The following is a 14,678-nucleotide window of genomic DNA, read 5'->3' on the forward strand; positions in this document are numbered from 1 at the left end:
TTGTGTAATTTACTGAGAATGGAATTGAGAACCCCTGCTCATTCCTGTGATTAACAGCTGACTTTTTATTTCATAACATTTACGCTTTTTACTCTCATGGTATTTTTCAGGATCGATAAAGGAAGAGGGTCCTCTTTCCCAATAGTAAGAGCTCTTCACATATTGGCAACAGCTTCCAAATAAGATTAGTGCCCATGCTTAAAAGATAATGCAGAGCATTAATATGGCCTCTGGGTTTTGCTTTGAATCCACATTAAAGAAAAAAAAAAATGTATATATTGCTGAACTTTAGCGGTCACAAATGGTCTGTTTTTCCCCACAGAACATTAAGAACCGTTCCGTTCAAATCAAAGTATTTTCAGTCACCCAGTGAAAAGTTATCTATTTAACAAGGAGATCTGAAGAGGAGAGAGGTATTCATTCATATCCAAACATCACACCACCACGTTAGAAATCATGGCACAGTGCATGCAGAAACATTCATTACCTGTGTCCTTTTCTGCTGGTCCTAAAACATAAGAAAAGAGAATTTAGGAGAAAAAGGCAACCCTTGTTATTGACATAACATAGGAGGTCACTGATGAAAAGAATGAAAGGAATGTGGCGCTGTGGGTTTATGCGCTGGACTGCAAGGTTGGTTTGACCATAAAGTAGGTGCTTCAAGCTCACCAGACGCTCCTTGGAAACCCTATGAAGGGTCACTATGGGTTGGAACTGACTTGATGGCACTTGACAAGAACAACAACAACCTATTTCTAATCTAATTTTTATTTTATTTTTGGTCTGGTCCTAAGCATAAGTGAAAAAGCTCTACTGTTTTTTAAGCTACAGCAAAAGAGAGAGATAATGAAAAGCAAAGAAGATTTTGCCATCTCACGAGCAAGCATTTTGTTTTGTGAAACTGTTTAGCTGTCCTGCTGGATGAGGGGTGGGGAGGAGGAAGGAAGTCTAAGAATCATCTAGAAAATTCCCACCCTAGATTAGAGATAAATTAAGGTAGCTCCCAAAAGGAAGAAGGTGGGAGAATTTCTCTGCTTGTTCTCTACTTGGCCCTCCTACAGGATTTTCTCAATCCCAGATTTGTCCTTTTGAGTGATCTCATGGAAGGACTATATACCTTGTACACCATGTTCACATGTTTATTTAGTTACTTACTGAAAGAAGCCCAATCAATGTCTGTGAACAAATTTAAAGAGGCTCTTTATCCATATTCAAATGAATTCTAAGGTGAATACATACAGAGACAGATTAACAAAGAAATAGATGGCAGATTTTTTGCCAATATTCTTAGAAAAGGTAATGATTAAAAATACCAATGAAAACCGCTTAGAACAAAAGAATTTTTAGTTTTTTTTTTATAGGGTTTATAAGATTTGTGCAAGAAACTATTGATTTTAGTCATTGTTTTTTCCCCCTCCTCTCTTTGTCAGAGTTGAAAAGTATTAATATATTTATTTTTATATCAATTCTTTCCATCTGAGTTCAGAACACCCAATATTCCCCAAACATGAAAATTATTTGAATGCATATTCAAAATGTGAAAACCAAGCTGTGTATCTCCTACTTGCCCCAAATGGTCTAATCTTCATCGCTTTTGCTTTAACACAACATGATATCATAATTAATGATGTTAAACTGGTAACTAAGGAGGTTTCATGTTGTTACTCTTGTGATATAATATTGGTTGCTATAGTGACGAGATGGCTTTTTTGTTAATCACTCAGGAGGTTGGTTATCTCATGCTTGTTAGAAAGCTTGACCAGATTTGGAGAAAAAAAAGGAAAGCTAACACAGCCAATTATAATAAACTTTTTTCATTATCCAAATTTGATAGCAGTGCCTTAATTTCATCCATTGCATACCTTTATTATTTACTACGTGCAATTGTGTATTTAAAAAGCACACATATTTTTTTCTAATGGATGGTTTCTTTTTTTTTTTTTTTTTTTTTTAAGATACAGATACTTAACATTAATTGCAAACTTTTTTCCCTTCCTAAGTATCGTGAGATACACTACATAAGCCAGTTTTATTATTTAAATTAAAGCATTTGAGGCCTTTTTTTTACAACTTTTTAATTATCTGAAGGAACTATTGGATCAAAGCTGCCTCCATGACTCTGCCACAAATTTTAATCTACTTGTTTCTCTAAACATCTTAAATAGTGTTATCCTTAATGACTAAAACCTGGAAGAGAAGGGGGAAATGCGCAGTCCTCTCAAGAGAGCTAATCTTTCAAATGCATCCATACATTGCAAGCAATTAAAAGTGGTTGGAAGTTCTATCAGTTTACTTCAGCCCTCACCGTAATCAACAAGTTTCTTCCTTCTGAGAGACAATGCAGAAAAGCAAATAAAATCACAGCAGACTACAAAGTTACTGATCAGGAAAGGATACCCAGCCCATAGTTAAAATGTTAGACATACTTACAGTAATGTCAAAAAATATAACCCACGAAAACACCTTTCGGTTTCTTGAAAACTCAAAATAAGAACAAAGGACAACTTAGGCACGAATCCTGGGTCTTTCATTCAAGCAAAGTCCCAGGAGGCATATTACAGCAATGAATAGGAAAAAGCTCTTCGGTTCACCAGCTGAGATTTTAATGAGACATTTCCCTTTGCCTCCATATAGGTTTGCTCAGGAAAGGAAAGAACTTCTCACACAAAATTCAGTTAATAAGCACTGTTGCCTCTCACTGCCACTTTGGCAATTGCTCACTGCACTGACCTTCTATTTTGGCATATTCTGTGAGTCGAGTGTAATTGATCAACGCAGCTTTCTCCAGACATTTTCTGACCACTTTCTTCACCTCTTCTGCTGGTACGGGAGTAGCAATATCTTTCATTAAAACCTAACGAATTGAAAGAAAAAGAACACTGTCAATTAATGTTGATCTCAAATGATACAAACTATCCCAGACCAGGCTGTTAATAGGAAGGGACCCTAAGTAACATCCGGGAAAGTAATGAGTCAACACTTCACAACTGTGAACGTAATCCTCCAATCTTGGCTCCTGGTGTCTAAACCTCATTTATGCACGTCAAGACGTCCCATAGGCCAAGCCACCATTCAGGGGGACTGTAGCTTTTCCTCCAGGGACCCATGACACCATTAGAGCAGCTGTTTCAGATCAGGATTACAGTCCTTGGGACAAGTAATAAACAAAGTTTATCTTGTACATCCCTAATTTAAAAGCCTTACCCTTCTAAGCCATATATTTGAAAATGATTACAAAAATCCCCATTAAGAAGAAGCTTTATTTTTGAGTTTAAAAAACAGAAATCATGCTATCTACTCATTAATTAAACTAACTATTGTGATCTGATGAAAAATATAACAAGATAGAAAGGAAACTACTTAGTCTTGGTGAAATGTTTTTAGACGTGGAATACATTGTTACTGCTAGGTGCCATGAAGTCAGTTCCGAAACACTGCTCTGTCTCCTCACAATTGTTGCTATGTTTGAGCCCACTGCTGCTGCCACTGTGTCAATGCATCTGTGCTTCAGTGAAATGAATGTTTAGGGAGTAGCAAATGTTCAAATACACAGAAACTTCTGAGGAAAAATAAATATTAGTCCCTGGCAAGTGTATAATATAAATTATGTATAGAATTAAAACTACAATGCACTTAAACACTTTCATAATGACTCTGATGACTTTACTTCAGACTTTCTTAGTTATAAAATTGTTCACAATAAGTTTGTATAATACTTTGCTTTCATTTAAATTATAGCCTATAAGGCAGAGTGTTAATATAGAATGGACCATGCTTTTGAAAGTACTCTTAATATTCTGTTAACCTTTTATCTTGGAATAAATATTGAAAGAACACAAAGGATCCATTTCATGCTTTATTATTTCATTTTTTTTATGGTCAGCTTCAACACTAAGGGTTTTCTACTATGCACTCACACAAGTGTCAGTGATCCTTGACAACATTTTAATTTCATTAGGCAAGGTTTCCTTTTTAATAGCAGTAAAATTTATCACTCCACAAATTTCTTTGCATATAAAATTATTCTTCTCATTTTCATATTAAAATAAACATGCAAGGCTCTGGTATATATTAGATACTTTAATTAGAACTTCAGAGCAGAGCTTTTGTAGCTAGGAAAATACTTTTACTCAGAGTAAAACATTTATCAGCATTAAATGTTGCTGTAGTTGTTATGGGCAGTCAACATGGTACTGACCCATAGTGACCCTGTCCAGGGTTTCTGAGGCTATAAATCTCTGTGGGAGCAGAAAGCCTCATCTTTTCTTTCAGAGTAGCTGGTAGGCTCAAACTGCTGATCTTGTGATAAGTAGTCCAGTGTTTATCCTACTTAAAACCACAGCACTACCACCATTAGGCAGGCACTATTATTTTGATGTTATAATTATTGTTGTTAGGTGCCATCACATCAATAGTGACCTTATGCACAGCAGAATGAAACACTGCCTGATCCTGGGCCAACCTCACGACTGTTGCCATGCTTGAGTCCATCGATACTGCCACTTGGCCAATCCATCTCGTTGGGGGGTCTTCCTCTTTTTCTCTAACCCTCCACCGTATCAAACATGATATCCTTCTCCAGTGACTGGTCCCTCCTGACAATATGTCAGAAGTATGAGTAATGAAGTTTGGCCATCTTGACCTCCAAGGAGCACTCTGGCTACACTTCTTCTTCAAGAATGGATCTATTGGTCCTTTTGGCAGTCCATGGCACTTTCAATATTCTCCTCCAACACCATAACCCAAAAGCATCAATTCTTCTACAGTCTTCCTTACTCACTGTCCAGCTTTCACATGCATGTGAGGTTATTGAAAATACCATGGCTTGGGTCAGGTGCACATTATTAGTCCTCAAGCTGACGTCTTTGCTCTTCAACACTTTAAAAAGGTCTTGTGTAGCAGATTTGCCTAATGCAATACATCATCTGATTCCTTGACTGCTGCTTCCACGAGTGTTGATAGTTGATCCAAGAAGAATGAAGTACTTGACAACTTCAATCTTTTCTCCATTGATAAGAATGTTGTTTATTGGTCCAGTGGTGAGGATTTTTGTTTTCTTTACATTGAGATGTAATCCAACTGAAGGCTGTGCTCTTTGATCTTCATCAGTAAGGGTTTAAGTCCTCTTCACTTTGTCTTCATATAATCCAGCTTCTCAGATTATTTGCTCAGCATACAGGTTGAATAAGTATGGTGTCACAATACAACTTTGTCACACACCTTTCTTAATTTTAAACCATTCAGTGTTCCCATATTCTGTTCGAACAACTGCCTCTTGGTTTAGGTACAGATTCCTTATGAGCACAATTAAGCATTCCGGAATACTCATACTTCACAATATTGTCCATGGCTTGTCATGATCCACATATTCGAAAGCCTCTGCATAGTCAATAAAGCACAGGTAAACATCTTTCTGATAGTCTCTGCTTTCAGCCAAGATCCATCGGACATCAGCAATGATATCTCTCATTCCACAGCCTCTTCTGAATCTGGCTTGAACCTCTGGAAGTTCTCTGTCAATGTATGATTGTAGCCGTGTCTGTATTACCTTTAGTAAAACTTTACTTGCATGGGATATCAAAGAGATTGTCTGATGATTTCCGCATTCTGTTGGGTCACCTCTCTTTGGAATTTTGGGCACAAATATGGATTTCTTCCAATCAGTTGGCCAGATAGTTGTCTTCCAAATTTCTTGGCAGAGATGAGTGAGTGCCTCTTGTGCTGCCTCAGTTTCTTGAAAGATTTCCATTTTTATTCCATCAATTCCTGGTGGCTTGTTCTTTGCCAATTCCTTCAATGCATCTTGGGACTTCCTCCCTGAGTATCATTGGCTCTTGATCATATACTACCTCTTGAAATAATTACTAAGATTTAAATGTAAGATTAATTCCTTTTCATATGGAGAACCATGAAATATACTTGTAGGCTTTCTCCTGGTGACAAAGTTTCTAAATAATTTAAATTAGCCACTAATATTAGAATGTATATGTCTGACCCAGAGGTGAGTGGCTGCAACACCACAACCAATAGGAAGAGAGCACAGGACTGGGCAGTGTTTTACTCTGTTTGTCCATGGGGTCTCTAGGAGTTGGAACCAACTGGACCACCAAGGAGCTGGTGATATGAAATAATAGTAATGGGAAGGATTGGACCTTCTTTCCTTACAAATGCAGAAAAGAGCCTGTTGTTGCTGTTGTTGTTGTTAAGAGCTGGCAAGTCAGTTCTGACTTTTGAGGAGCAGCTGGTGATCTTGAACCGCTGACCTTGCGGTTCAAACTGATCTTGCAGTCCAGCACATTAACCCACAGCACCACACCAGGACTCCAGAAGAAGAGAGCTAGCAAGTGTGAAAAGAGACAAAATCTGTTTCATATTTCCACCCCATGTCCATCCAAGGCGATGTTTTCCGCTCAGATTTTATTATCAATAATGGTTTCTGCTCAGATATTCTACTTCCTAACATGTCAGTAAGTGAGGATGCAAAAAGATGAAGAAATGGCTTTTAACATTTCTCAGTTCAGCAGAAGATGTGATTAGTGACTCTAACTGGAATAAAGGCCATTGTTCATCCTGCCACCTGACAGTGTAGGACACAGGTGGGCATCCTGGCTCTTCCCAACTCCTGCCTGCAGGGGTCAGGGGCTCTGCCTCAGAAACTGGAGCACAGACAGGCAGCACGAGGTACCCACAATCAGATGGGGTTCCCAAAATTAAGGCCATCCTTCAGAAGGTTATTTTATTCATGACACTTCCATTACATGTAGCTTTTTATATAAACATTCTAATAAAACAGGTAATTACTACAATACTGTTTCTATCATGGAATACATGGTGATCTGGGCTAAGACAGGGACTTATAGTTGGAGTCGATCTGGGATCCAAGGATCTCATCTTTGTCACTGGTTCTTGTCCTCATTTTCCAAGTCCTTCAATCATGAATACAGACATGGAATGCCTGAACAATGTTTTCTACTTTGCTTTTAATCAAGGTGCTAAAAGCAATGTAATATCTGAAAATGATGTGGTAGGAAGCTCAAGGTTAGACTAATCAAAGCATGACTTATAGATAATCTCTTGAAATTCTTTCTGATTTTGGTAAGTAATGGAGGTTGTGCACATCTTATAACCATTAGCATCCACTTAGCATATGAATTGCTTTATAAACATATAGAATACACATTTTCCATTTATATTCATCAGCTACAAAAACAGAAGATAATATATTTTTGTTGAAAAATGATTGTGAGTATAGATATAAAACTCACTTTGTCCAAAGTGAGTTTTTACAACTCAAAAATTAATTTAAAGTAAGCACAGAAATTGGACCAACTGAAATAAATTTTGAGATAAATTTTGAATGAAAGAAATGATAGTTTTATGAATATTAAATAACCTCTTATAGGCATGAGGAATATAACAAATGGATGAAAACAGAATGTCAGAGAGGCAATAAGATAAACTATGACGTTTGAAAAGCAGAGAGAATTATACTTAAATGATTTTTAAAACTGTTATTCTTTCATGAGGGAAAAAAGAGATAGGAAAAAATGGATATAAGCAGAAAGATCACTAATCTCAGGATGGGATGGCAATGACACACTTTGGAAAAAGAGGATAGAGGGAAGAACTTAACTTCATTAAGTGTGATGAACTGAGGCCTGACCCCCCCACCCCCAGGAACCGATTCAACAACTAAATACACAGCAACAGAAAACGCAGTATTTACAAAGTAATGGTCAACTTACCCTTTCAAGTAACGAAAGTGTAGCTTTTAGAGCACCTTCAGGTCGTCCAAATGGAAAACAGTATCTTTAAAAACAAAAGAAAGAATCAACAAGTTAAACACTTAACATTCAAGACTGCAAAGCAACTTCCTCTTACATTCCTTGTCAGTATTGAAGAACAACAAAAAGAGGTTATAATAACATCAATTCATCCCGGAAATTTTCTGCTACTAAAATTTACTGAGCACTATATTTTCCTGGTGTGGCATTGTGGGATATTGCACTGGACTGCAAGGTCGGTTTGAACGGTAAGATCAGCAGATCAAATTCGCCAGCTGCTCCTCAGAAACCCGATACAGGGTCCCTATGAGTCAGAACATACTTGAAAGTTAACAAATACAGTAACAGCAACAAATAATTTAAATGGAAGCAAAGCAGTTCTATACAATAAGCACCGGAATACGAAACATAAGATCTGGGGTTCGAGACTGCCAGCCACTTTACAAGAAAAGATGAGATTTTTTACTCTGACAGAGATTTAAGACTTGGAAACCCTACACAGGGTCACTGAGTCGGGACTGTTCAATGGCACTTAGCAAAGCTGTAAACAGTGAAGAAAATTGTACTAAAATCGTTAAAATACGGATCCTAAAAGAATACAAATAAGCAAACACAAAACTCCAGGCAGCATATGAGCAAAGAGGTAATAAAAAAAGTCTCCCTAATATTTTCTTATTATTCAAGTTCTCAGGTAAAATATAACTGTCCCTATTTTCTCCTCTATTTATATCTGGTTGAAGATGTTCACATGTGGCACAAACACAACTTCTAGTACAAGCAAAATTCTGGTCTTCTCTGGTGTTGAGTTCTTCAGCACATTGAAACTCCTAACACATTCCAAGACTCTGTGAGTCATTTGATAGTTGCTGTTGTTCTGTGCCGTGGAGTCAGTTCTGACCCATAGCGACCCTGTATAGGGTTTCTGAGGAACAGCTGGTGAGCCTGAAGCACTGACCTTGCAGTTCAAACAGCTTTGCAGACATTTGATAATAGAGTTATTTATTCCAAGCATCTGTAATCCCATGTATGCCTAATGCTGTTGTTGCATGTTCTCTAATCAGTACCTACGCACACTGATCCCACAGGAAGAGTAGAACGACCCCATAAGGTTTTCTAGGCTGTAATCTTTAGAGGTGTGGTGCTATGGATTATTGCGTTGCAGTTCACGCTCACCAGCTGCTCCTCAGGAACCCTATATAGGGTCATTATGGGTCGGAACTGACTCGAAGGTGCTTCACAACACAACAACAACAATCTTTAGGGGCCCAGATTACCAGGTCCTTCTTTCTTAGAGCCAGAACCCCTGACATTGCAGTTAGCTGCCAAGCATTTCACCATTGTGATACCAGAGCGCCTCTGTATTCCAAATGCACAATATATTAAGGGCAGGTTATATGTCCTTTTTAAAATCAGGGTTGGAATTGGTGAGGAAAGTGGATGGGCCACTCAGAAGTTAGTTGCGACTTGGTGGGGGATAGGTCCATTGCCTTTTAGAAGTATTTCTCTTCACACATTAGTTCCAGATGTCTGGCTGCAGCTGTAGCTCTATTGAACCAGGGTTAGCAACACTCTCCCCTTCTCCATTCCATCTCAAGATAAGTGCTAGAGGCAGCAGAGTAGTTCTTGTTCGGGCTTAAAAATCTTTCAAAATAACAAAATGATAGCAAGTTTACTTACCTCCATGCTCTTTGCTGGACTCCTGGTGTGGGCTAGTTGGATAAGCACTGAACTGCAAACCACAAGTTCGGCAGTTCAAACCCACCAACAACTCCTCGGAAACCCTACACTAGATGGCCATGAGATGGAACCCGCACTTAACAACAACAGGCTTTTTTCCATCATCTTTTCTCAGACATAATTGTTACTACCTCCACCCCCCCACCCACCCACCCCCAACCTTTTTTCTTTTCCCTTTCTCACTGCACTTTGTACTGGTTATCCTACAAACACATATATCTAAATTCAATTTGTTTTATGGGACCAAATTTCAAAAAAACAAACAAAGGTTTTTCATTTTTCCCCTTTAAAACAAAGCAGTAGCAGAATTTATATTAGGATGGAGCCTGGTTTCATAAAATCTTTACTGTTCTCAGGTAATTGCAAATATGTGTCATTGAAATCTGGTTGCTCACACTTGTCTTCAAAACATTAGGATTATTATTTTATTTACTGTTAAAATTTTCCTTTATTTAATCTTGCCTTCATCACTTTTCCCCACCCTCCCCCAAACAAAAGGCACAACCCATTCATTTTGCTAGAGGTTTTCCTGCCCAAGGGTGCTATTTAGAGCATTAACAAATTAGCAAAGTGGCTTTAATCATCTTGTATACCTTCAACCTTAATCCATGTTTAAATAAAACACAAATTGGGTTCTTGTAGTCCCCTCCCCCTGTTTAAATCTTTTCAGTATATTTGCATAATCCATCCATTGTCTTTCCTATTGTTTATTTCCATTAACCTGTGGGTGACACATTTTATGAATGGAATGTTACTGATCCCCAGATTATATTTAGCATATCAGGGCTCCGAGGTCCCACTGGGTATGTTCTGAAATAGCATTAGCTGCCCAAGATGTGTAAATAATTCAACACATTTACAGAGTACAAGTAATCCTGAATCAATATAGTACAGAAAATGACTACACTGAACCTTAATTAATCTTTACAAAACAAGTTTTAAAGAAAGGAAATGGCTTTGCTCTGCCTTTCAGTATAAATATTTTGGGTTTTCCTAGGCTGACAGCTCTACAATAGCAAAGCGAAGTGGAAAACAGTGAACTGTCCAATACAATCCAGCCTGGTTTAATACCTCATTGGAATAAACTGAAATCATCATTACTCCCACTTCTGTAAATTGATTACATACATAAATGAACCTGTATGGGTGAGTCCTAAAACAAAGCTTTTTCTTTTTCCTTACCCATTTTAAAACACTTCTATTTTTATCCAAGTGATATAAGCACATAGTCTAAAAAGAAACATCTTTTAAAAATCTTTTAACAAAAAATAGAAGTCTCCTACATCAGTCTATCCTCTCAAGCAAATTTCAAGGGAAAAAAAAATGTCTTCAACATTGAGCTGACTCTTTGGTATTTAAATGTCATGTCCTCCCAATCATAGACTAATAGTTCTACTTCTTGATTTTTCAGTTTTCTAGACACCATTCTACTAACTTTCCACAATGAAAGAGAAGCATGTAGCTTTTTAAAGTTTTACTGAGAAATGTAAGTGAAGTGACACATATCCCTGGACAACACAAATGGTTTGTGTTCATCTACTTATTCAGAGGTTGGCAGTTAGAATCTACGCCATGGCACGGCAGAAGAAATACAACCAGGAGAGTCCTGTGGGCTAGATATACTCTGTCACACGGGGTCGCTATGAATCAGTATCATCTCTCTGGCAATAGGTTGGTTTTCTGTTTTGTTTTTAAGTGATATATGACCAACTGCACATATTTAAAGTATAAAATTTAGTAAAATTTGACATGTACACTGATGAAATCGTCATCACCAAAACAATGTACATAATCATGACTCCCAAATTTTTCCTTCCCAGCCCTGGGCAGCCACTAACTTACTCTGTCATATAGATAAGTTCCTATTTTCTAGAATTTTCAATAAGAGAAATCAGACATTATTGTGATGCTGTGATTTGCTTAATAAAGCTTTTCTAGCCACAGTCTTTGCTACAGTCAAGATCTATCGGACATCAGTAATGGTAACACTCATTCCATGTCTACTTCTAAATCCAGCTTGAACCTCTGGAAGTTCTCTGTCAATGTATGCTTGCTGTATTATCTTTAGTAAAACTTTACTCCCATGGGATATCAAAGATATTGTCCGATGATATTCGCCTTCCACTGGGTCACCTCTCTTTGGAATAGGCACAAATATGGATCTCTTCCAATCAGCTGGCCAGATAGTTGTCTTCCAAATTTCTTGGCATAGATGAGTGAGTGCCTCTTCTGCTGACTCACTTTTTTGAAAGATTTCAATTTTTATTCCATCAATTCCTGGTGGCTTGTTCTTTGCCAATTCCTTCAGTGCACCTTGGACTTCATCCTTCAGTATCATCGGGTCTTGAAATGGCTGAACATCAACTATTTCCTTTTGGTACAGTGACTCTGTGTATTCCTTCCATCTTCTTTTGAGAGTGAGTGCTCTTTGAAGGCCAAGATGGCCAAATTTCGTCTCTCATACTTTGGACATATGGTCAGGAGGGAGCAGTCGCTAGAGAAGGATATCATGTTTGGTAAGGTGGAAGGTCAGAGAAAAAGAAGAACACCCCCAGCGAGATGGATTGGCAAAATGGCAGCATCAATTGGCTCAAGTGTGGCAATGACTGTGAGGTTGGCCTAGGACTGGGCCGTATTTCATACTGTTGTGCATAGGGTCTCTATGAGTCGGTGCTGACTTGATGGCACCTAACAACAACAAGCCATAGTCTTTAATCTCTGACCAGATGACTGGCTAGGACTATGCAAATGTGAGGTACATGTGGACCACCAAGGGGACTGGAGAGTTTGCTAATAATGTAAATAAGGTACACTTATGATGGGGGTGGTACCATGCAAATAGGTATATGGAACCCTAATGTGGAACTAGTCAGTTTTGCTAGGGTTAAAAAGAGCCATCCCAGAGGCGGAAAGGGAGATCTCACTACCCTTAAGAAAGAAGGACCTGGAGTGAAGTGTATCCTCTGGAACTCTCTGCACGGAAACTCTGTGATCAGGAAGACATAGAGCTGTGACACCGGATGGCAGGCGATAGTGAGAGGCTGTGGCAGAGAGGAGGCAGCAGCAGAACCAGGAGGCCAGCAGGAGACTATGCAGTGGGCTACTGGACCCCTGGAATGAGGAACTTGAGCACATTGGGTGAGTGAGGTGCCTCTAGGCACTTAATCAGCAGAGCTAAAAGAGCTCAGTAACACTTGGTGGAGCAGGGCAGGGGCCAAGGGGTTGTGAGGCTCAGAGTTCAAAACCAAAGAGAGCTTTGCCTGTGGGCATGGCTGAGAGGAGGCCATGTAGCCTGAGTGTTCCTGAATCTGAATTGTAACCTTTACTTGCTTAACAACCTTAATTGTGAGTATTGTTCATGAGTTCTGCATGGCCACATTCATACCAAAGCTTGGAGTTCTCAAACCCAGCAGAGAAGTAAAGAGTGCTTTGGGAGGATTTGTTGGTGTCAGAACACACACAAAAAAACTAGAGGTAGGAGGCATGTCTGACTTCCACTCAAAGGAATCAGTCTTGGGTGACTGTTGCTGATCATGGTGATTCTCCTTGCCCGGCCCCTCATTGCTTAATAAAGCTCTGCTAGCCACTGTGTGAACTCAGAGGAGGCCGGACGCTGTGCCACAGCAAATTTACAAGTATATGTAATTTTATCTACTTTATTTTACTAATTATAATTACTTTGATATTCATTCATGCTGTTGCATGTATCAACTGTTCATACATTTTTATTGCTGAGTAGTGTTATCTTGAATGAAGTAGACTGTTTCTCTCTTTCCTTACTGACTGGCATTGACCTGTTTTCAGATTTTGGCTGTTAAGAATATTGCTGCTATGAATATGCATGTGAAGTCTTTAAATATACATAAGCTTTTGTTTTTTTATGGAGAACTACCTATGCGTGAAATGGTTGAGTCATATTGGTGGGTACTAAATATTTTTAAAATTGCTCTTTCCAAATGCTTTATACCATTTTCTATTCCTATCAATAGTGTACGAGAGTTTCAGTTTCTCCACAGTCCTATCAAAGTTTGGAATATGCAGGTTTAAAACAAATTTACTTTTTAATTTTAGTCATATCAGTAATTAGGTGTGTAGTGGTACGTTATGGTAGTTTTGATTTGCATTTACCCATGTGGCACCATAGGAAAAGCACTCAATCTCAAGGTCGGTTTGAATTACAAGGTTGGTGATCCACACTCACCAGCACTTAACAACAACAACAATACCAAACAAAAGGAACACTGAGGGTTGAGCACTGGGCTGCTCACATCGTTTGGCAGTTTACACACAAGCCACTCCATGAGGAAAGATGAAGTTGTTTACTACTATAATGATTTATAGGAATCCTATGTAGGGATTGTTATGAGCTGGAAGCCACTCGATGCAGTGAGTTTTTTGGGTTAATTTCTAACGATGTTAGTTATACTTTCATATTCATTTTTATCCTTTTTTCCTAACCACATATCTTTGGTGAAATGCCTACTAAATTTGACCCATTTTTTATTGGGTTGTTTAATTCTTATTATTAAGTTTTGAGAGGTCTCTATGTATGTTGCTGTTGTTGTTGTTGTTGTTGTTGTTGTTAGTATTCTTGAGTCAGTCCTGACTCTTAACGATAGTCCACACAACAGAATGAAACACAGCATGGTTATGCACCATCCCCACAATAGTTTTGTTTTGAGCTTATCTTGTTGGACTTAAACAAAATTGTATAGGCAATCCACAGACTATCGATTTTGGACTTATAGACAATTCCTACCTGTCATTTAATATAAGGCTTCAAACCCTCTTTGTCATGGCTGATGAAGTAAAACAGGACCAGATGGGGATTTTCTGGTAACTAAAATGGGAAAAATTATGGATCAAAGCCCTGGAATGGGAGACTCAGAAGAGGGATAGTGAACTCTTTCAGGACACTGATACTTGAAACTGGATTATTGGTAGGACTGTAGAGACCCACACATTTACAGTGGTTAGGTATCACCATTGAGTGCGTTGTCACCATTTTTGAGTAATCTTCGATGCCCTGCTTTGATGTCATTTGCACTCTCTTTGAAATGATTGAACCAATCCCTTGTTGTTGTTGTTGTTGTTGTCAAGTGCCATCGAGTCGGAACCGACTCATAGCGACCCCATGCACAGCAGAACGAAACAATG

The 14,678-nt window shown here is 38.4% G+C and overlaps 1 protein-coding gene across 7 annotated transcripts in view; it reads right to left on the minus strand.

Moving 5' to 3' along the window:
- Nucleotides 1–14,678, minus strand: part of CADPS2 (Ca++-dependent secretion activator 2) — a 613,140-nt gene that overhangs the window by 143,067 nt on the left and 455,395 nt on the right. For 4 of the 7 annotated variants that reach the window (XM_006859329.1, XM_006859328.1, XM_006859324.1 and 1 more), the window contains 3 exons: nucleotides 7,746–7,809; nucleotides 2,731–2,854; nucleotides 488–508 (listed from right to left, as the gene is read on the minus strand). In XM_006859329.1, the coding sequence (XP_006859391.1) occupies nucleotides 488–508; nucleotides 2,731–2,854; nucleotides 7,746–7,809 (209 nt within the window). The remainder of the gene's footprint in view (nucleotides 1–487; nucleotides 509–2,730; nucleotides 2,855–7,745; nucleotides 7,810–14,678) is intronic. The other 3 variants (XM_006859326.1, XM_006859330.1, XM_006859327.1) reach the window with 1 other exon arrangement.

The sequence above is a fragment of the Chrysochloris asiatica genome, unplaced genomic scaffold, assembly GCF_000296735.1.
Source record: "Chrysochloris asiatica unplaced genomic scaffold, ChrAsi1.0 scaffold00032, whole genome shotgun sequence".
Classification (NCBI taxonomy): domain Eukaryota; kingdom Metazoa; phylum Chordata; class Mammalia; order Afrosoricida; family Chrysochloridae; genus Chrysochloris; species Chrysochloris asiatica.